The sequence below is a fragment of the Diceros bicornis genome, chromosome 6, assembly GCF_020826845.1.
Source record: "Diceros bicornis minor isolate mBicDic1 chromosome 6, mDicBic1.mat.cur, whole genome shotgun sequence".
Taxonomy (NCBI): domain Eukaryota; kingdom Metazoa; phylum Chordata; class Mammalia; order Perissodactyla; family Rhinocerotidae; genus Diceros; species Diceros bicornis.
Genome location: NC_080745.1, coordinates 55638738 through 55664781, shown reverse-complemented (window position 1 = coordinate 55664781; position 26044 = coordinate 55638738). Strand labels below are relative to the sequence as shown.

At 41.3% G+C, this 26044-nt stretch overlaps 2 protein-coding genes across 6 annotated transcripts in view; both read right to left on the bottom strand.

Moving 5' to 3' along the window:
• The window catches only part of LOC131407237 (interferon-induced protein with tetratricopeptide repeats 1B-like), a 62857-nt gene extending 36813 nt beyond the window's left edge, over nucleotides 1-26044 (bottom strand). The window contains 1 exon segment of the mRNA XM_058543500.1: nucleotides 25961-26044. The gene's annotated coding sequence lies outside the window, so the exon portion shown is untranslated.
• LOC131407230 (interferon-induced protein with tetratricopeptide repeats 5-like) lies at nucleotides 13256-26043 on the bottom strand. Of its 5 annotated transcripts, none has more exons than XM_058543488.1 (3): nucleotides 25961-26030; nucleotides 17418-17708; nucleotides 13256-16527 (listed from the first exon to the last, which is right to left on the bottom strand). In XM_058543488.1, exons 2-3 carry the CDS (start codon nucleotides 17477-17479, stop codon nucleotides 15087-15089), a joined length of 1503 nt encoding a protein of 500 aa, XP_058399471.1. In that variant the 5' UTR covers nucleotides 17480-17708; nucleotides 25961-26030; the 3' UTR covers nucleotides 13256-15086. The 5 variants fall into 5 exon arrangements, with proteins under 5 accessions (XP_058399471.1, XP_058399470.1, XP_058399472.1 ...); XM_058543487.1 differs by having other exon boundaries at nucleotides 17418-17747; nucleotides 25961-26025; XM_058543489.1 differs by having other exon boundaries at nucleotides 13256-16544; nucleotides 17574-17747; nucleotides 25961-26025.

The following is a 26044-nucleotide window of genomic DNA, read 5'->3' as shown; positions in this document are numbered from 1 at the left end:
TTATCAAGCAGAATAAGAAATTAGTTATCAGCATTAATATTGGCATTATCATTTTTAGTGTGTATCTGTGTGTGAGAGAAAGAGAGAGAGAGAGAGACCCAGGCCCTCAATGGATGGGGCAAAGGAGGATGCCCAGTAGCTGGCAGGTACCAGGTGCTTCCCCACGTGGTTTCCCCCTTTGGCAATTTTTAGCACTGCTGGGAGGAGCTGCCTAATCTGCCTGTGGCCTTGTAGCCTCTGGGAACAGGGCACCTTAATGTGGGCTTCAGTCCAGAGAGCCTTCCTCAGACTGCTTCAAGTCAGGGGCTCTGGACACATCCAAGCACAGGCCATTGAAAAGCTTCTTGAGCAGGCTGGCTACGAGGGCACTGGGCAGGGCCTGGGTTTCTGGTCAACTCCATGCATAGAGATAGAACTAACATGATTTCATAACCAGGAACCCAGTAAATGAAAAAGGGAGCCTCTTGGCAGTGAATCTCTTTCACCAGTATCCCATCCCCCAAACACTGCCCTGCAGGGCATTTAATGGGACCCCCTGAGACTGTGGCTTAGGCCAGCAACCAGGTCCTCTTCTACTCATCTCTCGGAAGAGCTAACAGTAAGCAACCTCCATCCTTCATCATCCCTGCAATTCTCCCCATGGCAGTTAAGGGTGTTTGGTGGAAAGGGCGTCCTGCAAATGGGGCCCATTTGTCTCTCCGTTCTCCCTCTCCTGTTACTATTTCAGATGGAAAGACTCAGCAGGCCGTTGAAACCACTGAAACAATGGTTACGTTTTAAAATTCTTATCTTCTGCTACTTACCTTTGAGTGATCCCATTTGGCCTGAATATATTTAAATTCACTCTTCCTATTATCTTGTCCCACCCAGCTCCTCCCAAACTCCAGGCTGGATTTGTCTGGTTCACAGTTCTGTGAGCTTCTCCTGTGATGTGTTCTTGGGTTAGACTATGACACGAATAAAATTGCTTTTGCTCTTAAGACAGCTTTATTTTCTCTTTAGGTCTATGCCAGTTAAGAAAACACTAATAGAAGAGTTAGAAAGCTTGCCTTTCTTAGGAGGTATCTGCCTGGCAATTTGCAATCCAGAAAAGTACTAGAATTTTAAAATATGCTAGACACAGAAGTCTAGGTGCACCAAGAGCTTTATCTTGTGGTTTCTGTGAGATACACAATTGCTAAGCAGTGCTTGGTTCTAGCTGAGAAGCTCCTCCAGGTTTATCCAGTGCCTTTTGGTGCTTCTTAGGCAAGTGAGGGGCTTATATTCAGGGGCAGATTGCTTCCCCACACAAGTTGTTTCCCCATGTGAGTATGACTGCTGTGGTATAATAAAAATATATGTATTTGGTCTTTGTCCTTGGTTCCTGGCACAGAGCTTCTAAAACTCTTGGAATTTCCTGAGTGATAGGAGCATCTTTTGTTATTCATAACAAGCCCCTTTCAGCAATACCTGAGTTTATGCTAATGAGCTGACTCTTTTGGGGTTCCCTAGATAGCTTCAGGATGGCGGCTGGTTGGCAGAAAAACCAAGGCATGGTTAGAGGGTTAGAACTTTCAGCCCCACCCCCCAACCTCTGGGGAGGGAGAAGGGCTGGAATGGCCACTGATTTAATCAAACATGCCTACAATAATGTAAACTTCCATAAAAACCCCTGAACAACGGGGTTCTGAGATCTTTTATGTTGGTGAACATTTCAAGGTGCTGGGAGGGTGGCATGCCAGAAGTGAGCATGGAATCTCTGCACCACCCACCCTCCACACCTTGCCCCATGCATTTCTTCCATTTGGCTATTCCTGACTTATATTCTTTACAATAAACTGGTAATAGTAAAACACTTACCTGAGTTCTGTAAGTTGTTCTAGTGAATTACTGAAACTGAGGAAGGGGTTGTTGGAACTCTTGAATTTGTAGCCAAGTCAGACAGAAGTGTGGGTAACCTGGGGACCTGGTACTTGTGACTGGTGTCTGAAGAGAGGGCAGTACTGGGGGACTGTGTCCTTAAACCTCTGGAGACTGACGCAAACTCCGGGTAGTTAGTGTCAGAATAGAATTGAATTGTTGGACAACCAGTTGGTATTCAGAGAATAGAAGAATTGTAGAGTTGGTCAGAAGTGGTTGGTATGAGAGAAAAAAACCCCATAACAACTGTGGAAATATCGAAACCAGAAAAGGAAACAAAAATCTGGCTGGGAGATGTCAGTTTGAAGGCAATGAAACTTTAACTGTGAGGGATGTCTTTGTTCTGAGGAGGAGACTCTCTGAGAAGGAAATTATGAGCAGCAGCTTTTTCATGCTACCTCTCTTTGGGGACTGGAACTTAGAACCTTAGAATATGCAGCACTGTGGAGTGAGGACTGGACCTATAGGCAGGTGCCCCTGTGCAAATAGGCTGTGTGATGAGTAAGTTGCTTTCACTCATCTGGGCCTCATTACTCATGACTATAACAAAAAGGATAGGTTAGGGAAAATTTCATGTTCCTTTAGAGTTTAAAATTCCATGAATATGTAACCTGGAATATGGAACTGTGTTTATAGCCACTACTCTAACAGACCTTGTTTTGATAACTTCATGTGCCTATGCCCTTTCCCCCCATCAAGAGAATGGGTGGATACCTCCACCCTCTTCCTAATGCACAGAAAAGAGAATGCATGGAGAAATGCCTCACGCTCTTCTATAAAATATGAACCTGCTTCATATGTTTTTTCTTATTCTCTAGTATTTCCCAGTCAAGAATAGCTAAACTGTCCTCATTCATCAGGAAAACTTCAGTCCTCCAGTGGCCCACTGATTCTTGTCTTTGCTTAAGAACACTGGCTGCGGGGCTAGCCTGGTGGCAGAGCCATTAAGTTTGTGCACTCCACTTCAGCGGCCCAGGGTTCCCCAGTTCAGATCCTGGGCGTGGACCTGCTCACCGCTCATCAAGCCATGCTGAGGAAGAATCCCACATAGAGCAACTAGAAGGATGTACAACTATGACATGCAACTATCTATGGGGCTTTGTGGAGAAAAAAAGGAAAAAAAGAGGGAGATTGGCAACAGATGTTAGCTCAGGGCCAATCTTCCTCAAAAAAAACAGAACAAGAAAAAAGATCACTGGCCGGGCCTTCGCCCCTTAACCAGTTGGTGTAACAAGTTCCCACCAGACTCATGAGCCTCTTCTTTGACTCTTCTATTAAAGATCACACAAATAACTCTAAACCTCTTTGTCTTCAGAAACTTGAAACATAAAGTACCTATTTGATGTTTTGAACAAAAAAATGCTTGTCATTTTTATTGAATCAATTAATATTTTCATTTTTAATCAAATATTTTTCCTCTGCCTTTTAACAGGGGTGATCTAATCTGCAGATACTGAATAGCTTGACTTGCTTGAAAAATATGACAGGAGAATTCCCAAAACTCCAAATGCCATTCTATCATGAAAGTTATTATGTATGTGATGAAAAGTAGAGAGACTAATTAGATTGGGGCCTGAGCTGGGAGCTAGGCTCACTTTAGTAATAATGGCTTCTTAGATTGTTGTCTGTCCAGATGCCTCCTCTACAAATTCATGTAGATTTCTAGTAAGCTCTGAATAGGTCTTTATGAAAAATGAGACTTTGTGCTCTGATCAGAGTTGATCAAACTAGTGATGAAAATCTCAGTGTCCCCTCCCTAGGGAATTTGGATTAAGATCTAGGCACTTCAACTCAAGTAGATTCTCCTTGAAGATACACATCTGTGCAGAAAAGAGTTAATGTAGCAGGCCTGAGACTATTTTAAGAGAAGCCTGCTTGCAAAGTTAGCCCTTGGCTGGCCTCGGGGAACTTAGATTTCGGTTCTCACCATTCTTTATAAAAATGGCTCACTGTGCCTAAATTGTGCAAACACTGTGGTTAATGCTGACCTCCTGCTTTCTTCCTGAAAGTCTGCAGTTTTGGTACATACTAGGTTGAGGGTGCCTACATGAAAAGTCCCATGAAAAACCTTGAGTATTGAGTCTCTAATGAGCTTTCCTGGTAGACTAATGTGTTGTCACAATTCGATGCTGGAGGAATTAAGTACGTTCTCTGTGACTCCTTTGGGATAGGATTTTTGGAAACTTGTACCTGGTTTTCTTTGGTGTTTTCCCAATATGCCTTTTCCCTTGCTGATTTTGCTTTGTATCCTTTTGCTATTGAAGAGGTTCAGAGTATCCCACCCCAAAATATGCCATTCTGGCATAAAGATTATTTTGAGCTAAAAGCAGTTGAGAAGAATCAGACACAAGAAAATCTCTTTGACTTCCCACTTCCTATGTTAGGAAGGGGATAATAATCTTATTACCAGAGATGAGATGGGACCCAGAAAGAGTCTATACAAACAAACCTTGCTAAAGCAACCCTTATCTTCCATTATTTTCCCCCCTATATTTACCTTCCCACAGTTTGCCACCCTTAAGAGCATAAAGCCCTTTTCCTTTGTCTCACTACTTCTCTACAAATTTATTGATCTTTTGTTAAGATGTTATTGAAGGGTACCAAAATATGCTGCCCCCAAATATGCATTTTGGGTTTATGGATTATTTTGAGCTAAAGGCAATTGAGAGCCAGGGGACTCAGGAAAAGCTCTTTATCTCCTTCTAACTGCCTAAAAATAGAGTATAAATTTCCCCTTTTGTAAAGGAATTAACATTTATAAAAGAAATTTCCATATCAAGATGTCTGCATACTGGGAAGCCAGCTACTCACAGAGACAACTCTCATCACCTGAGAGACTCTTATCTGCATAGCAAGACAACCCTAATCGGCCATACATTTCCTCCTCTCCCCTTCCCACAACTTGGTTCCCCTGCCCAGAGGCCCAAATCCCTTTTCTGTTCTTTAGCCTATATTGGTATATAAGCCTCAATCATCTGGCCACCTCTGGGAGTCACATTTTTCTTCGTGAACTCCTGTGTACATGTACATAAACTAATTTTTTTTGTTAATATATTTCTTATTAGTTTGATTCATAGGCCCAGCCATTGAACATAAAAAGATAGAGGGAAAAGGATTTTTCCTCCCCTACACTATATAAACCAAATTTCTAACCACCTCTTTTGAGTTAGACATCACCGAGTTTTCCCCTGTGTATGCATGATGCACATATTAATAAACTTCTGTTCGTTTTTCTCTTGCTAAAACTTCTGTCAGTCTAATTTGCATGGCTCCAGCCAGAGAACCTGGGAGGATAGAGGAAAAAGATTTATTTTCTTCTCTTATACTATAATGCTTCTTACCGATGATTATTATTACCTGCTGAGTCTGTGAGTCCTTTAAGCAAATTAGCAAACATGCAAGTGGTCTTGGGTCTCCCCAGTCCCCATGCTTGAAGTACCCTGATTCACTGAAATACAGTGAAAGCCTTGTTTGGGAAAAGGAAGGATGAAGCGGCAGGGGATGACAAAACTTTGGTGTCTGGTGACTATGGAGTCATTCATGGTATGCAACAGCAGTTGAGCTACTACTTTCTGCTGGTAAGAGGTTTAAGTTACTTAAAGAACTTGAAACTGATAGATGCAACCCCAATAGAGTTGGCTTGTGGATTCTCTCGCTGCTTTTGGCCCAGCTGGCTAGAGTGAGGGGAAAAGTTGTGCAGCCAAAGCAATGCCTTTGGGTTTTATTCTCTCTTCCCAGTGGGAGGAGAAAGTGCTGGAACATTCCTAGAGTTGAGCTTAGATGAACCAAAAATATTAAAAGTTTGTATTGCTCTTTCTTGTAAGTACAAGAGAAAAAGGCTAACTCAGTTCCTAAGGAAAAAGAAAAAGAAAAAACCCTGGGTCTAGTCATTTCTTCAGCCTGGCTGCTGCCATTGCTATAATAGCCTCTTCCGTCCCCCTCTTGCATTCCAGCCCAGATGTCCCCAGGCAGCTAATGTTAACCTTGTAAGTGCTGAATTTACTGAGAGGAGTTTCAGTAAATTTGCAATGAGAGAGCAAAAAGGAAATGGCCTTGTATTTTGTGGCTATAGCATTTGGATATATAAAGAAAATTAATGTGAACTGCTATATACTTATAATATCATAAATGCTAGTGGGATCATTTCAATCAGGTTGTCGACACAAATAATTTATAACCAATCTATAAATCAAAATTGGGGTAAGTTTATTATGAGCCAAATTTGAGGACCATATAGCCTGGGGCCTATAGAAAGGCACCAAAGAAGTGGGGTGTACAGAGCAGTTACATACCATCAAAGAGCATGTATCATATATGATTGCAGTGTCCCTTTTACAATAGTCATAAGATTGCCCTGCTGGCACAGCGATTGATGGGCACAGCAGGTAGCAGGTCTGTTGTCTCAGGTTGGGTGGTCACAGGATGAGTGCAGCAATCAAATCCTACAGTAGGGAGAAATTCTTATCCTTAAGGAAATGCCAATGTGGGGGAAGTTGCATCTTTATCTTAAGGGCATTCGTTCTTATCTTTGGGACATGGTAAAGCAGATATACAATGCATGTTCAAAGGCGACAGGCCCTTTTGGAAAAACAAGCTCAGGCTGAATTAGTTTTACATCAAATGGCTTCCTCATATGCTCCAATATATCCTGTTGCTTGCCATTTATTTATCAAGGTAAAGCTGCCAAAATAAAAGAAAAAGAAGTGCTAGCAAGACATACCTTTCTTGCTTTTTGCCCTTTGGGCAAGGGTTGGAATTCAAACTTTTTAAGTATTAGAAACAGAACATCTCCATAACTAATGATTTATGTTATGATGTTTACCTTTGGAGTCTCTGGAAAAAGGGAGATAGCATAAAAAGAGAGGCATTCTCCAGACTGAGACACACTTGTGAAGTTAGAAAAAGCAGTTTTTAGTTGCTAATGAAACCCCTTGTGAAGTCAGAGGTCTGACAGAGGCTGATGATTTTCCAGCCCCATGTGCATATTTTTGAGTGGGTCAGTTAGGACTCTAAGACTGAAAAGACAAAAAGGGTTTAGGAAAGCCTTGCTTGTCCCTTGTCCTTGGACCACGACTGTCTGGCCCTGCAGTGTCTTGGCTTTGCTGCTGCGTGAGGAAAAGCAGCTGACTTTTGGAATCTGGAATTCACAGATCCTAATTGCCTGGCCTTGACTCTAAACTGAAACCTGGGGCTGTCTGCTGTTGGGCTGTTTCAGCCTTACTTTGTGCTGTGCGGAACTGAAAGCAGGCATGGGCTCAAGGAACAGAAGTCAGGCTGGAGAACCTCTGCCCATTTAGGATGCCCCTCTGTGGGGTCCTATTATGAAAACACCATGAATGCCAGCGAGACTTTTTGAGTCACATACAAACACATACAGGAAAGGGCTTTTCTCCGATTGGACCATCTGATATCCAGCTGCTGCTCAGCTCTATATTTTTGATTGTAGAGGAGGAAAAAAATCTTTTCCTCTACCCATCTTAGGTTCATTGGCTGGGGCTCTGCCAATAAGAATGACAAAAAATAGATTAACGATAAAAACAAACAGAAATTCATTACATGTGCATCATGCACAGTCATGGGAGTTCCCAGTGATAAGTAACTCAAAGGGGTGGTTAGAACTTGGGCTTATATAGCATCTTAACAAAAGAACAGTAAATTTGTAGAGAAGTGACAAGACAAAGGGAAGGGACTTTGAGCTTTGGGGGGTGGCAAATTGTGGGAAGGTAAATATATGGGAGAAACTAATGGAAGATGAGTGCTAGTTAATAAAGTTTGTGTAGACTCTTTATGGTGCCATCTTGTCTTCAGTAATAAGATTGTTATCCCCTTGCTGGTATAGGAAGTGGGTGGAGGGATACCTTCACAAGTAGAATTTATGTTCTGCTTCAGGCAGATGGGGGAGGATAGAGAGCTCATCTTGTGTCTGGTTTTTCTCAATTGCCTTCAGCTTAAAATAATCCTTATGTCAAAGTGGCATATATTGGGGCCAGCCCGGTGGCGTAGTGGTTAAGTTAGTGCCCTCTGCTTTGGGTTCGCAGGTTTGGATCCCAGGCATGGACCTATGCACTGCTTATTAAGCCATGCTATGGCAGGTGTCCCACCTACAAAGTAGAGGAAGATGGGCACAGATGTTAGCCCAGAGCCAATCTTCCTCAGCAAAAAGAGGAGGATTGGCAATAGATGTTAGGTTAGGGCTAATCTTTCACAAACACACACAAAAATAAAGTGGCATATATTGAGGTAGTATACTCTGAACCCTTCATGATACAGCAGCTAATTGCATTCCTGACAAGTGACTCCTGTTGAAAGCTGCAACTTGGGAGAGGACACATCACAGGGAGTGTGACCCCTTCACCCACTCCTGACAGATTGGACTCTCGATCCCTCTCAAGGCTATCTCACTGCTGTTAACTTGCTGTTTTCAACTTTTCCAAATAGTTGCAGTCTGTGAGAACGGATTGATAGCCTTACTCTATGCCCCTCCCCTTTGTCCTAATATACACACGTTAGTAAGGTAGTTTGATTGTTAAATGCAATTGACCCCAGAAAATGGTTGTTCTTTTTTAGGCTCACTGTATAAATGATCAGGACAAAAGGGATGGGGAATTAAGTCAACCCACTGAGAAAGTTTTAAAAATTCAGGATTTTGTCCCGGCCAATCCCTGACCATGATGTCTCTTTCTGGTTGTGTAAAAATGTTTTTCTGTAAAAATGCTTTTGTCCCTCTGCATGTAGCCTTTCCAGTCAAAAGGTCTAGTTGAGAATAGGTGATAACTAAAAAAATGTAAAGTTTTGATTGCTGAATGGGACACGTTGATTTGTAACAATGAAGAAAAATAAAAACCCAGCAAGTGGGGAGGCATGGAGGAGGGGAGGGGCATTAATGATCTTTGTTTTTCAGAACTGTCCTTGGAAGCTTTCTTTTCTTTCTGAAGGAAATCTCCCCTTGCTGCCTTTCCAAGCCACTACTAGTGTTTTGAACTCAGACTGCTGAGCCTACGAGCACCAAGGACAGCAGTGATGGAGTGAGGGTGGGGGCCAACTCCTGAACTTTCTACCCAGAAAACGCCAGATGTCATCTTCACTCATGAGGCAGATGATCTGGTGTCATGAAAGAACAAGTGTTTGGAACTGACTGCTTCAGGCAGTCCCTCTGAAACCAAGGACTCACCTGAATTTTTCAGACTGGACTGGAAACCCTAGGGTGGGATGCCCCACAGTGGAAGGCCATGCTGGAGGATCCTATTAACCCGTACTACCTGACTAAGGTATGTCCTACTTGGGGTGCCATTTCTTGATCTATTTAATGAAGACTTTACCTATTGATTTCCTGCTAGGTTAAGTGAGGATTTAATTGTTGAATTTAAAGAACTTCTCCTATTCCAATTCCTCCCAGTTTTTCACAGTTATGGCTCACTTTTTAGTTACTTTATCAATTAGTTTTATCATTTACAATAACATGCTTAAAACTTTATTTCTTAGTCCATTAAGTTTTAACTATATCTCTTAACTTCCCTTTTTGTAAGATGAGGGGTTCTTTTTGGTCTCTACCCTTCCCATAACCTCTTTTCCCTCTTTTCCAAATCAAATTTAGCAAGGTTGGAAAGATTTATATTCTGTTCTTTAGCAATAATTACTGATCCACAAAGTTGAAAAACAATAAACAGCACTTATATTATGTAAACATGATTTACCCTACAGCCAATTAGAATCATGTAATTGCATTTCTTTCACTAGGTGAGTTAAGGTGACCTCCAAAAGCAGACACCAAGATAGGATTGAATTCAAGAAATTTATTAGGAAAACACCTGTGAGAGAGAATGGAAGGGAGCAGGGAGAGGCTGGGAGAGCCATAGGACTGTGATGCAGCGATACTGGCCTTGGAACTGTATCTTGAAATTCAGGTCTATAGCTTATGATTTATTCAGTGCAATGTGTTTGACATGTTCCCTGATGATGTTCAGTATCTAGCTGTTCTTAACTGGTGCAAACCTCAGGCCTAACTAGTATGATACCTTCCTCTCTGGCCATGATGACTGAATTGAGAATGGGCATGTAACCTAAGATGGTCCTATGAGACTGGAAACCTGGACTTCATATATGGTTGGGGAAGGAGATATGCTCTTTCACACTATATAGGGACAAGAGTGCATGTGGCAGTCATCTTAGGATCACAAGGGCAGAGCTTTCTCAGAATGGAGCAAGATTGATAAATGAGAGCTGAGAAGTAGAGAGAGTGATTATCTTAGTTACACTGCTTAAAAAGGGTAAGTGTTGCTTAATCAAGTTGAAAACAAGATGTTACTTTTTTATTTTGTTACTTTTGTTACTGTTTTAAAGACAGTAGTCTTTTGTTTGGGTTTTCTATTATCTGTTCAGTTATTTGCAATGAATAGCATCTTATATACAAGTATTTCCTCAACAACTTCTTTAAGAGATTTGGTTATCTGAAGTGCTGAATGATATCAAGTGACATAAAACACTTTCAAAAGCCAACCGCTGAAGTATAGGATGTGAAAGAAATACCTTAAAATGGCTTGTGTGGAAAAACCTACACGTAAGTAGATACCTACACACAAAAACCTACAGGAGCGGATAACTTGATTTAGGCTACATTAATAGAAGTATAGTTCATAGGAAAAAGGAGAGATCATTCTACCACAGTCCTAAAACCTCACTTTAGGTATTAAGTTAAACTCTGAGCACAAACCATTAGCAAAGGATCAAGACCATTTGGAGAGAATTCAAGTTAACCACGATGGGGAAGAGACTTCAATACGTCTCATGGGGATGGGTGAAAGAAACAGTATGTTAGACTTAAAGCAGTGTGGGAGATCAAAATTTGGCCACCTCAAAATATATCTCTTTACCTTGATTATTTCCTCTGATGGACATTTGAGCTCCCCCCCAACTGCCTACAGGAATTTAACTCTGGGTATGGGCAGACTGGCAGGGTCCTCGCTAAGCCCATTCTTATCAAAGTTCTGTTTATCAAACATTTACATTTGTAAAGGTATCTCCCTCTGTGTACTGGGAAGAGAGGAGGATGAACTTATCTCTAGAAACCCTTATCAAGACTGAAGGAGAGGACTTAAATCTACGTACTCTTGATTACTATAATTTCTGTCTCTCCGGTCACATTCTCTATAGGTCGCCCTGCAAGGAATTGTTTGACAAACATTTACATTTCTCTCTCCATGTTAATTGTCTTCTTTCCCTCTGAAATCCCAAATCCCCCACCCCCAACATCCTCCTTTGTCTTTAGCTGAAGATAGTACTTAAGATGAGAAGCTCTGCCATTTTGTTGAGAAACTCAGTCTCCCTGATTTCCTCCCATGTATACATGTTATTAAATTTGGTATTATTTTCTCCTGCTAACCTGCTTTTTAATTATTTGGCCAGCCATAAGGACCTTAAGGGAAAGGGCAGAGGAGGATTCTCCCTCTTCCCCAACAGCAGTCTCAGGGTACATAGGGCAATTGTTTTCCAATATTTCAAGACGTGTAGTAGACGTTTGGTTTTTGGTTACTCAGCATCACTTGACTTCCATTAATAGCCACTGATATGTATTTGGCAACTTGCTTATCCCTTCAAATTTATCTGAAACTAGTGCTGCTCCTGGACTATTAAATTACATCAGCCATTACATTCCCATTTTTGCTTAGCTCAGTTTGAGCCGGGTTTTCTGCCACTGGCATCAAGAGTTCTGATACAAAATGTCACCTCTAAAAAGGATTAGATCTCTGAGGTTCCTAAAGACAGACAAAAATGTGTAAACTTCAAGCCAAAAGTCTTCAGTTACATGGAAGGGACAAATTTCTAAGAAAGACCATCTCAAGACAAAATTATCATATAGGAAGATAATTCAAGCTTCAAGTTTTGATGGTTAATTGATAAAGGTGAAATCAGAGGTCTTTTTTGTGCGTGTGTGAGGAAGATTAGCCCTGAGCTAACATCCGTGCTAATCCTCCTCTTTTTGCTGAGGAAGACCAGCTCTGAGCTAACATCTATTGCCAATCCTCTGAGGTCTTTTTTAAACCCAAGAGTCCATGAAATTCTGTCTAAATAGTCATAAAGTTTAGGAAGGAAACCACAATTATTGACCAAATGTAAAGTTATTATAAATCAATTTTAGTTCATTTTACAGTTGTATTTTTCACATGCTGATTATATACTTTCTTAGTATGTGTCTTGACATGAGTACAGCCATGTTTGGCCGCTCCATTGACCTACAGCCACCAGCACAAAAAGAAATATAAAAGCTGCTTTCTGCGTGGTAGGAACTGGCCCTTCTCTCACGGAGGGAGTTGCAGGTTGTAACATTTCAAGGCTCTTGGAGCGTCGTAGCACGGGATGGACTGGCCATCTATGCCGGGCTGGGACGATAACCAAAGAGAACAATGCACGTACACAACTACTGGGCTGGGACGTTAGCCAGGGGGCTCAGTGCACGTACGCCACTGATAACCATTTGTGCATGGAAACACTAAATGCTTGCTCTGCAAACTCTGTAATTGCTTACTCTGAAAATTACTGATGATATAAAAACTGCTGGAAACTGAGCCCCGGTGAGAGTTCCACCTGTGGAAGGGACACCTTGCCCAGGACGTGTGATCCTTGCCCAGCCGCGTCGATTGACAGGGCTCTCCCGGCAGTGGGGCGTGGATGTTGTGAGTAACTGATTTGATGTGAAGTAATTGATTTGATATGAAGTAATTGATTTGATGTGTTCTCTTTTCGGTCAACCTGGTGTTTCTCTTTCTGGTTGATTTGTGTCATTTCTCTTCCGCCGATGTGGGTGTTTTCCCTTTCCAGTCGGGCTGATGTTTTTTCCCTCTTAATATTTGACCTATTTGGATCTGTTTGCAGACTGTCACCTTTACTATCCTCTATATAATAAAATATACCTTCAGTCCATTTGTTTGGAGTGGAAAGTGTCTTTTACGTCTCCGATCGAATCCCCGAACCTTTCAACACAGTATGTTATAACCTCTTTATATTTTAGTGTTTTAATATCTAGTGAATTTCAGTCATTTAATAGACCTTAAAGTCTAATATTTAAAACATAGTGGCTTATAGTTGTATCTTTGTTTTGATATCATAACTATTGCAGTGTTATGAAGTCTCTACTTGGGAACATAATCTTAATTACAACATTATTCCCAATGGGGGATAATGACTTGCTGCAAAATAAAATATTTGCTGCCAAATTGGACAAATGCTTCTACTGATACTTCTAACTTCAATCCTGACTTTCTGAAATAGTTGAGTAAAGATCATTCCCTTCTCTGTTCTTCCTTGTTGAATAAACAAATGAAATGAGCAAAATAAAAACAGCAGACTTAAGTAAAACAAAGATTTTTAAAAATTTAATTCATGAGATACACTGCAGTATACATGTATGTCTGCATATGCATAGAAAAAGAATATCTGGAACAATACATATCAAATTGTTAACAGTTTACTTTGTGGGTGCGGAACTGGGGTGGGGTGAAGGGAGTGCTTTCAGCTTTAAATTTATATACTTCTGTATATTGTTTAAAATTTTAGAATTATAATTCATTACTTTTATAATAAAACCAGAATAGAAATATAAAAAATAAAAATAGTAACAAAAAGTAAAAAATACACACATACACGGTAGTTTTAAGAGCTACAGTGGCGGTATGGAGAATTAAATCACATGGCACACTTCTCCACTAATACTGTGATGGTAAATATAATTGTGCAGTCTATCATGAAAGTCTCTTAGAGAAGCCACTTTTAGTAACATCCCAATTTAAAAAGTCCCGTGGGATAACAGCCCTTAAGCAGTGACCCTTCAAGGTGGACATTAAAATTGAAAGCAAGGTTTAACTATTCCTGGAGAGTCTACAGGAAAACATATCAACCTGAAAATTTCAGACTAAAGAAAAAGCTTCACAGAAGTAACTTTGGAATACCCAAACAGTTAACAAAAGGCCAGAAATTGGGGGTGAGAACTTTACCCAGTTCAGACCCAAACCTAAATCACTGAAATCTTGGCAATCTAGAGATGTAGGTTAGGGACATCTACTTTACCTGTTTATCATTTCTTCCAGTTTCTCAATTGATCACCTTTCTATCTCAATGATTTTAACCAAAAATACTGCAATTTTAACTGGAAGGAATAAAATTAATTCCATGTAGATTCCATTGGAAGAAAGAACCAGAGAAACTTGAGACTAACAATTTTCCATTATTCATTTTTCTCTATTTCTAGCTAGTTAATGAACATTTTGGTAGATAATACTTCAGATTTCTCATGGATCCCTAAAGTTTTGTATTTGAGGAAATCTTTTTCCTTCTGTTCTACTTCTTTCTCCCTTTATCGAAGCCATCAGAGATGACAAACTTTTTATTAGTATGACCTTTTTTCTTTCAACAAAGAGGATTCTTTAGGTGACTACCAGGTTGATGGTGAAATATCCTCATCCAAGTCAGAACATCTGTAACTGGAAAGTTCCGTCTTTTGCAAACTGCATAATTAACAGCTTACCTAATATAATTGTGTATTCCTGAAAGAGTATTCTTGACTAGGTGTCAAAGGCTTATGTAGGATTATACTCACTGCATAAGTGAGTAATATGGGAAGACAAAATATAATCAGAAAATTATTATAAGTAGCAGAGATAAAGGGTATAAAGTCACATGGCTATACCATTTTTAAAAGTTGCAACAGCTGGGACACTGCTGTTTCTCAATAGATTATGGTATTTTAATTAAAAGAAAGAATAAAAGGGGCCGGCCTGCTGGCGTAGCGGTTAAGTTCCTGCACTCCGCTTCGGCAGCCTGGGGTTCACAGGTTTGGATCCTGGGCATGGACCCACGTACTGCTTGTCAAGCCATGCTGTGGCGGCGTCCCATATAAAAGTAGAGGAAGATGGGCACGGATGTTAGCCCAGGGCCAATCTTCTTCAGCAAAAAGAGGAGGATTGGCAACAGATGTTAGCTCAGGGCTAATCTTCCTCACACACACACATAAAAAAAAATAGAAAACAACAAAAGACTCATCATAATGCATATAAAGTATTTAGTATGATGCCTGTACACAATAATCATTCAATAAAAATTGGCCCTATAATGAACAATGGATTAAAACAATAAACAAAAAGATAAGAACCCAAAATGGAGAGAAAAGCTTACAACTAATTTCCTAGAGTATGTATTTAAATGGAAAGTTGAAGCTCACAGAGAGCAGTAAGGAATTCTGCATTTTCTGGATCTATCTTTTGGGCCCTCTTATAGTACTCAGCAGCTTGCCTCTTTTCTCCCTCCAGCTTGTAAACAAACCCTAGGGCACTTAAACTCTGCACATCTGAAGCATTGTGACCAAGTCTCTTGGTAGCCAATTTCTTCAGAGCACTTGTCAGTTTGGTGCGTAGCGATGACCTGTCTTTGAACTTTAAGGCTTCTAAATAATGGTGGATGGCAGTATTTTCTGATTTACAGTGAAATTCCTGAAAGCGGCCATACTGGTAGTGGATCTGATGTTTGTGATCATCAGTTATGTTCTCCAGACGAAGGGCTTTCTGGAAAATCTCTTCAGCTTTGTTATACTGCCCTCCCTCAGCATACATGTTGGCCAGGTCCGTGTAGGCAAATGCATACATAGAGTCTCGTTGCACAGCTGTTTCAAAATGAGATATGGCAGATGTAATCAGCTCATCAACTTTCAGTTTATCCTTCCCTTTAGGTCTGTTGCGAGTGGCCTTCTTGATTTGGATCATTTGTGCCCTATAGCAAAGTCCCATTTGGTGATGCAGGAAAGAAGAGGTTGGTTTCACCTCCAAGGCCTTTCTCAAAAGTTCAAGAGCTTTGTCCAAGCAATTTTTTCTCCTGTAGAATTTGGCTGCATAACGAAGGACATAAGGTTGGGATGATATTTGGTCCAGGATTTCTTCAATATACTTTTCCCCTTCAGCTTCTGCATGTACATCTTGAAGCTTCAGTGCCAGAAAAACTTTAATGTAGGTGTTATCTGGGTTCAGAGTAACAGCCTTCCTCAGAGGGCCCAGAGAAAAGCTCTTTATAGACCCTTCTCTGTCAAAATCATCCAGCCGATAGACTGTGATGGCATAGCCAATGTTAAATTCTGGATTGTCAGGTTCCGCTTCCAGAGCCTTCTCAAAAGCTGCTTTAGCCTTTTGGTAATACTTTCCTCCAAATTTCAAGTGTGCCCACCCTTTCTCACAGTCAATCTCAGGATGCTCCAACTTGTAATTAGAAAAACTGGAGAATTTCTTACAGACGTTCCCTACCCTGTCTATATACACCTGAGCTTCTTTAAGCTGGTCCATGTGATAATACACCCAGGCATAGTTTCCCCAAGTGACCAGACTTCGTACTTCTTCTTTGTCTGAGTGTTCTTGCTGGATTATTTCTTCTGCTTGTTCCAAGCACTCTAGGGCATCTTTATTTTGGCCTTTTAGGTGTTTCACATAGGCCAACAGGTTATAAAGAGTAAGTCTGGATTCTGTGGTAAGAAATTCAAGCTGTTGCTCAATTGTGTCTTCCACATCAAACAGAATGTCTTCCTTAAGTAAACTCCATGTAAAGTGACATTCTAACTCCAACAGGATGGCCATCAAGGAGTCCTCAGGAATTTCACTGTCAAAGACAAACTCCTTTTTAATTTTCAAAGAAATAAAGGAAATCATCAATTTTTAAACCTTAAATCCTGTTCTTTGCTTAACAACCAATTTTATCTTTTACTTGATCTTACAGTTAAAGCAGTAGGCTCCTATAACTTTATACTAGTTTCCTCTGTGTACAGTTATGTCCTAGAAGTATTTCATTAAATTCTCATTATTTATTGCAAAACAAATTCTGGAGGGATGACAGGGTTTTCTATATTACAGGGTATGTATTTCCTTTTAGCAGTCACTGACCCACAAGGATCACTGATTTTTAGAAAGGGGAATTTAAAATGTTTTATTTACTAGCCTTGAAAATTAATAATGAATATATACATAGTCAATAATTAATATAAAATTCCATTTCTGTATTATGAGTAGTGAAGGGAGAAAAGAAGAGAGAGTGATAAACAAGAAAAAGTAGTACATTGAGGAGACAGAGAAACCACATGAATACATCATTTTTGCAGACATACAGAAAGAACAAAAAAACAAAAGAAAGAAAACCCCACAGAGAGAAAAGGCATAGAAACAGACAAGAACAGGTATACCAAGGATAGGGAGAAGCATTAAGTTTGAGATAGATAAAAGGAGAGTAACAGAGATTTAGAAAAGATGGGGAAAGGATGAAAAGAAGCCTAGTAGGTTTTTTGTAAGTGCCACATCATTCTGCCCTCTGGAATTCTGGGCAACAATAAAGGCTAGCACTTATTGCTCTTAATATTGACTTCACTTCAAGAAATACTGCTTGAGCTCCCTTTATGGGATGCACAGTGTAAGCTCTGCAGGGCCCATTGGAAACACTGTTTCTGAAACTAGGAAGATGAAGGGGGAAGATAGGGATAGGAAATATTTATTCCTTACTGAGAGCCTTTTATGTGCAAGATCTTCTGATAACCCTGGGGATGTAACTGTGAACAAGACATAGCCCTGCTTATACAGAGCCTATATTACAAGTAAACAGTCAATTACAACTCAGCATTCCAATAAAGTTCCATGGAAGTGACCCAGGAAGGATACATAGTCCAGTGTTGTGGACATCTGTGGCTTTTACTTGATGAGGATCCCTTCTTTTGGTTTTCCTCCGTGGAATGTCCTCTCCCCCTACTCTCAGTCCACGTGATTTGAGAGAGGTTGTCCACTCTTCACTCCAGTCTGTGGGAAGGCACAAGACATTTCAGCCATTCCCTGGTCCTAGACATTTATTAAGAGATAGTCCAATTAAAATATGATTTTGCTGAAATAGGACTTTGGTTCAACTATTTCTCTTCCCTCTAAAAATTTTAAGCTGGTAGAATATAAGCCTGTAGTTGCTGGTGGCCACCTTTCAAACTCTTGGGGAGAGTCTTCCTGAGAAAGAACCAAATGTAGAGAAAGCAGAGCTTAGACAGGAAGAAAGACAGACTGCTCATGATACTGACTAAATACCTGGACCCAGTCTTGCCTGGATCACCCAGTCCATCACTGGACTTCAATTTTCTTAAGCAAATAATCTCTCTTTCTCTCTCTTTTTGCTTAACCAGTTTGAACTGGATTTCTACTGTATATAACTGATACAGTCCTAATTAATATACCAGTTTTATTTGCTTGTTTGTTTTAGTATGGTGGTGGTGGTGAGGCAGTCAGGAAAGACTTTCCAAATCTACTATTGGCCATCATTGAGGGTCACAAAAAATGTACAGAAAAAAATTACTTAAGGCTTCTCTGCAAGAGGGAAATGCTCTAACTATGAGATGAACAGTGTATTGTGTGTGTGTGTGTGTGTGTGTATTTCCCTTTCTGCTGCATACAGGACCCTCCTCCCTGTATGTACAATATAAATATATATTTGTATAAATGTTTATGGGAACTATAGTAATACTTCTATCAATAAACCTTTAGTGATCACCTCAGTCATACTTGACAGGCAATATTCTAGTTGCAGTGGATAGTATAGTAAACAAGACAGAAAGGGGCCTTTTCTTCATGCTAATTCCATTCTGGATGAGGAGGGAACAAAAGGAGTTGAGAGAAAATAAACATGTAAACAAGTCAATGGACAACATAATTCCAGACAATACTAAGTGTAAAGAAGAAAAAAAAAAAGAGTAATGGGATTAGATAGTGGTGGGGGGTATTGCAGTTATGCTTGACAAGGAATAGCCCTTGTAGAAAGGGGCTATTGAAGGAAGATCTTGACAATGAAAAGGAGGCAGTCATAAAAGATCTGAGGGCAGAATGGTCTAAGCCAGTGCTTCTCCACCAGGGTGGTTGTGCCCCCTAGGGGACATTTGGTAATGTCTGGAGACAATGTGGTTGTCACCACTGGAAGAATGCTACTGGCATCTACTGGGTCAAAACCAGGGATGCTGCTAAATATACTATAATGCACAGGTCAGCACCAACAACAAAGAATTATCCAGCCCAAAATGTCAATAATGCTGAGGTTGAGAAACCTTGGGTTGGGCTGAGGGACCAGTGAGAACAAAGGCCTGATGTGGGAACAAACTTGGAGAGATCAGAGGACAGAAGGAAGAAAAGTGTCACTGAAACACAGTAAACAAAAAGGAGAGTAGCAGGAGATGAGGTGTAGTAGTAGGCAGGGCCAGAGGATGCAGGGCTTGGAATATAAATTTTAGTCTAATTGTAATGAGAAAGCACTGGAGGGAGGGGTTCTTTTTGGTTTCTTTTTTTTTTGGTGAGGAAGATTGGCCTTGAGCTAACATCTGTTGCCAATCCTTCTCTTTTTGCTGAGGAAGATTGGACTGGGCTAACAACTGCGCTCATCTTCCTCTATTTTATATGTGGGATGCCTGCCACAGCATGGCTTGATGAGCAGTGCCTAGGTCCGTGCCCGGGATCCAAACCTGCGGAACCCAGGCCACCAAAGTGGAGCACGCAAACTTAACCAGTATGCCACTGGGCCAGACCCCAGAGGGAGATTTTCAAGTAGGGAAATGATAATGTTTGATGTAGGTTTAAAAAAATCCTTCTAGCTGCTCTGTGAAGAAAAGATTACAGGGGGTCAAGAGAGGAAGTTGGGAAACTAGTGGGGAAGCTATTTATTCAACAAATATTTACTGAGAGCCTACTATGTGCAGGGCAATATTCTAAGTATTGGGGATACAACAGTGAACAAAACAGAAAAAAAAAAAAATCCTGACTTCATGTAGCTTACATTCTAATACAGGGGTGGGGCGTGCCATAAAAAGACCAAAAAATAAATGAAAATATAGAGTGTATAAGAAGATGATAAGTTGGGGCCGGCCCCATGGCGTAGCGGTTAAGTGCATGCGCTCCACTTCTGGCGGCCTGGGTTCGGATCCCGGGTGCGTACCAACGCACCGCTTGTCAGGCCATGCTGTGGTGGCATCCCACATAAAGTGGAGGAAGATGGGCACAGATGTTAGCTCAGGGCCAGTATTCCTCAGCAAAAAGAGGAGGACTGGCATGGATGTTAGCTCAGGGCTGATCTTCCTCACAAAAGAAAAAGATGATGATAAGTGCTAAGGAGAAAAATAAAGCAGGAGAGGGGAATGGGAGGCTGGCAGGGGGCCTGGGAGTTAGTTAAAATTTAAATAGCATGGCCAGAACAAATGTGCTTGAAAGAGACATGAAAGCAGCTGTTACGGAATCCAAGGAGAAATGATGCGAGCTCACACTTGGGTTGTAGTCAAGGGCTAGTGAGGACTGGATGGTTATATTTTGGAGGCAGAGCTGACATGTCCTTCTGATGGACTGGGTGTGGGGAGGGTCATGAGGGAAAGAGGGAATTGAGAATAATTCCTATGCTTTTGTCTTCAGGAACTGAGTGGATATATCAAGAGGACTATATGGAAATGTTAAATTTGAGATGTCTATTAGACATTCAAGTGAAGATGTCACGTATGGAGTTGGATATTAATGAAGAAAATTCTGGAGATGCGGAGGAGTGACATTAGAACTTAGGATATAAAACTGGGAGTCATCAGCATGCAGATGAACTTTAAAACCACGAAATCTAGAATGAAATTACCTTAGGAGTGAGCACAAATGGAGAAGATCAAAAACTAAGCTGTAAGAGACTCCAGGTCAAGCAGAGTAGAAGGACCAGGAAAGGAGGCCAAGAAAGAATAATCAGTGAGGGAGCAGGAAAACCAAGAAACCTGGTGTCATGAAAGCCTAAGGAAGAAAATGTTTATTTCAAGAAAGAAAGATGAATATTCGATGTGTAAAATGATTCTAAGAGGTTGAGAAAATGAGGACAGAGATGAGATTACTGTTTTCTGGCAGAAGTAAACTTGTGGGCGTCCTTGATAAATGTTTTAATAGAATGGTAGGGTTGAAAACATTACTGGAGTGAGTTGAGAGAATAATGGGAGGTAAAGAAGTGGATATGGGGAATACAGGGCACTCCTGCAAGGACGTTTACTGTAAAGGGAGTAGAGATATAGAGCTACAGCTGGAGGGAGGCTGGGGGAATTGTCAAAAAAAATTTTAATCATGATATTTTTAATGACTTAATGGGAATGATCCAGTATTAAGGGAAAAAATGAAGCTTGTGTGTGTGTGGGGGGGGGGGAATTTGCAAGACAGATGGAATATGAAGCAGAAATAAAGCTATCCATTGTTAATGCTCAAATCTTTATCTCTAGCCTCAAACTCCTAACCACAGCTGCTATGCCCTTCATCTGGCCCATGTCTACTTCTCTAGCCTCATTTTGTACCACTTTCTTCTCACTCACTGCACTCTAGCCATACTGGCCTCTAAAAAAATTTTATTGTTTCTTATTTCTTATGCCAAGTATGTACCTACCTTAGGACATTTGCACCTGCTTTTTATTCCCTCCCTCTGTGAACTCTTCCTAAGAGAGTTCTAGGGCTTACTTATTCTGATAATTCTGGTTTTGGCTCAAATGTCAGCTCTTCAGGGGCGTACCCTTGGCCACCTTAGCTAAAGCTGCACCTCTACCTTGCCAGTCATCCTAAAATCTAGTCTATCCCATTTTCCTGTTCTCCGTAGCATTTATATCAATATTTTCTGGGGGTTGGGAAGGAGGAGAAGAGTCCTTTGAATCAAATGTGAGATTGAGGTTTTAAACTGAACTGGACTGAGTCTTTAGGAACTGGAAAGGGCTGTCCTAATAGCCAAAAATGACAGAAGAGTTAGAGAATTGGATTAATTGCACAATTAGTGGCAGCGATGGGAAAATAAAACCATTTCATATTTATAATATATTACTCCATGAAATGTTTTCCAACTTTAATAAACATTATTTAAACATTAACATTTAAGTTAACTTATAATGATTAATTTCAATTTTTATAATTTTTTCCTATTTATTCTCTTTCTCTGTCTGTGTACATACATACACACATGTATACAGGTCCCAGATTTTAGTGACTGTAGGTTCTAAACTTGATCTTTCCAATAGAACTTCCCACTATGAGGGAAATGTTCTTATCTGTGCTGCACAATATGGTAGACATTAGCCACATGTGGCCACTGACCACTTGAAATATGGCTCGTACCGAGGAACTGAATTTTTAATTTTATTTACATTTAATTCATTTAAATAGCCATATATGTCTACTGACTACTGTATGGGACAGGTTAGTTGGAGACATTGGGCCTATAGGGCTTAATGGATAAAAAGGCCTCAAGCCCACAGGTTAGAACTCTCCTTTAACTTGAAATTTTTGCTATTTTATTCAAGGTGAAGAGCTAAATTAAATGGCAAACAGGGATACATTTGAAAAAACAACTTTATGCATAGGACCTGGGCTCAGTGCAGATTCAGCTCAATAGTATAAATGTTACACTATTTATAATATACTATCTAGAATCAGATGAGTACTCAAAAAAACAAATAACTAAAGCTACCATTCGTTGATAATTTACCACACGCCAGGCAGTGTGCCAAGCATGTTATACAAATTACATGTAATTTTTATAACAATCTCTTATTATTTTCACAATTTTATGGATGAGGACTGAGAGACAGTTCAAGCTTACACAGCTATCATGGGGCTGAGCCGAGATTTAAACCTAGTTCTGCCTGACTCAAAAGCAAATGCCTTTCAAGCATAATACTATATTGCCTCTTTAATATAAAAATTGGAGGCTGTTTTTTAGAATAGTTTTCTTTAAAATATAAGATATATCTAATGTATGTAAAATTCATTTTGCCTCAAGAGGACCTAAAAAAAAAACATGAAGAGATTTTAGAGCAGCTTAAAGAGTAAGTAAGAGGTCTGTGTGATTACCCATTAGAAAAGACATGCCAGATATTTAAAAGTCTCAGGTTAAGAAAACAATGGTTTCAAATATGAGTCCTCAATCTAAAGTCACAACATTCCACATTGTTGGAGTTGTTCTGAGACGGACCAACTTCTCAAAATAATGTGCTGTGCAGACTGCTTCAGACAGGAAGTGGCAGAGAGATTTCTTTAAGGATGATTAATGATTCTCTCAAATAAGACAAGAGATGGGTAAAAATGTATTACAAGTGATCTGAAGGAAAAGCAAGAATCTTAGTTATCAAAGAATAATTATCATCATTATTAAGGGAATTAAAATACTTTCTTCCCCATAATCCAACTAAAGACTTTCTGCTGTATCTGCTGATGATCTTCTAAGGTATTTTCTCTAACTCTGACCTCTCCCCTGAATGCCAGACTTACCTAATTTTTAGCTCACATCTTCAATTAGAGGTTCAACTAGCAACTGAAATAAACATCTCCAACACAGAAATGTGGATTCCTTAAGCATGTTCCTCCCTCAGTCTTCCCCACCTTCTTTGGCACCTCTTAGTTCCACAGTCCAAACAACCTAGGAGTAATCTTTGATTCCTCCTCTTAACCCCTCATCCAATCCAACAGGAATTCCTATTAAGTCTACCAACCAGATGCATCTCAAATTCATCCACTTGTCTCCATTTCCACTGCTAATGTCCTAGTCTAAACCACAATTACCTTTCCTTTGAGCTGGGGAAAAATCTGATCTCCCTGCTTCCACTATTAGTTCCCATATAGTACTAATAAACTTTTGAAAATGTAAACAGGATATCAGTCTCTTGGCTTAAAATCTCTCAACACCCCCTAGATATTAATCCAGCCCTTGCCATGTCCTACGAGCCCCTAAAGGAGCTGGCCTCGTCTACCTGTCCACGTTCTTTCCTACTACTCTCCTCATTTACTGTGCTTTAGACATACTGACCTTCTTCCTATCTTGAGCATATCAAGATCAAGGACTTTTACACCTGTTATTTTTACTCGGAATGCTCTGCTCCTAAATTTTTGCATGACTAGCTCTTTCTTGTAAGTTCAGCTCAAATTCCCTACCCAAGAGGCTACCTGTGGCAGAGCTATCTAAGATAGCCCCCTTCATTCTAGGTCACTGTCTTGGCCCATGACACTATTTTATTTTCCTTATAGCACTTATCACTTTCTGAATTATGTTGATTATTTACTCACTTATCTATTGTTTGTCTATTTCCCCATTTAAATGTAAGCCCCATGACAACAGGGACCTTGTTTTGATTTTATTTTTTCACTTATGTCCCTGGCATCCATTATTCTAGGCCTATAGTAGAAGCTCAATAAATAAATGTTTGTTGAATGAATGAATAAATGAACGCAGTTACATACTGGCAACTTCTGGCACATCCAACCCAGAGGCATAAGCCTAGCATAAAAAGCACCTAAATGCCAGATGAGGGAATTCCTGCTAGTTCTTCTCTTCTGCTAACGGCTCTAAACTTTCTACCACTTCAGTCTGCCATATCCCACCTGTCTTTATGTCTTGGCATGCTTTGTGTGTGTGGCTCCATGTTTCGATTTTGAAAATAGGTTTTGAACTGTTTCCTATGGTCCTGCCGGGGAACCCTGGTAAGACTGTCCCTGGGTAGTTGTTCCTCTCTCCGGTGTAATTGCACCAAAATCTCATGCCTTGAGCTTAACAGCCTGCCCAGATCCATGACAATATGGGCTTACTAGCCCCATGCCTGTTCATACAGTAAAAGGAACATCTGCTTCTGTTGGGAAGGTTTCTATCAGCCCAGCCCCAGGACAATGAGGAGGGCTGCCTCAGGTATTATGAATGTGGTTGTGAGATCCTAAAGTGACATTTAGTCAGCCACTGAAGTGCTTTGCCCAGACTCTGGGATTTGTGCACAACTGGATGCCATGAGTTTTCCTTTGTAAACTTTGTTTACTTAATTTTTAACCTTTGTCTCTGGGAAGCTGGCAGAGAGAGGCTATTATTTCTGAACGGGTATTTATATTTATGTAATTTTGGTTTTTGCCTGGAAGGAGCGGTCTCTCCCCGTCCTCGGGAGACAGTCCCCAGTGGGGTTCACTCCTCTTCCACCCCATCCTGTATACACATACAGTGCACCCCCCCTTTCCTCCTTATTTCTTCAGGCCCCTTCCTGATACCTCCCCCTCCCTTCTTACGAATGTTAAAAGTGAGGCACTTATTACTTTTTTTTTTACTTATAATAATAGTCAACATTTGAAAATATCATGTGCTAAGCAATTAACCCTTTCCACAGTCCTAAGTCACGGATGCCATCAAGTTTTACAATCTATAAGAAACAGACTCACAGAGTTTAATAAACTTCGCTTTGGGTCACCCCACTAGCAGATGTGCAGTCAGGATTCAGAACAAAGCACTGACTACCTGCTTCAGGCGCCCAAGATCTTTACCTCTCATTCCTCAACTTAGGAAAGGCGGATGGTTCGCTAACCAGGGGCAGGGCAGGCTGCTAGCCCCCGGGGATACAAAATGGGTAAGCAAAGGACCTCACCACGACACATCAGTAAAGGGGACAGCGAGAGAAATCCTCATCAAACAGCGGATCGGGCGGAGCAATAAGAATGTGTACGTGGTACAAGGTAGCTCCCGGGAAGGGAAGAACGCAGAGCCAGCAATCAGAAAGGCAAAATGGCAGTAGCGGACGGACGTGCCGCCGGGAGGGCCGCGGCCAACCGCGTCTGCCCGCAGCGACCGAACGGCGGCGGAAGGAGGGGAAGGCCACGGGCCTCAGGAGACCCGCGCCACGGAGACGCCGCCGCATGGTCCCGGGGCGGCCGCGAGCCAAGCTCGGTCAGACCGCGGCCGCCAAGAAGAGCCGCAGGAGGGGACAGGCCTCCGGGGCGCGTCGCCCGGCCTTAGGGCCCGGCAGGGCCGACCGCGGACGCCCGGGAGGGTCGGGACTCTCCCGGGGGCGCTGGAAGACTCTCCCCGACAGGCCGACTTCAGATGCCCGGGGCCCGGACAGGGCTCCCGGGCAGCGCCCTAAAGCAGTCGCCTGGCTGCGGGGCGCGAGGGGCTCAGCCCCTCAAAGGGCCGCTGCGCTGCGCTGGAATCGGAATAAAGGAAAAACACCAGTTTGAAAGAAGAGCCTACGCAGAGTCGGGGAGGAGTGGTGGGGAACAGCCCTTACCTCATGGCGGCTGGGCTTGCGGCCCGTCCTGGGAGGCCGCAGTCCCCGCGAGCTGTCTCCTCAGGACGGGGAGCCCGGGCTGCC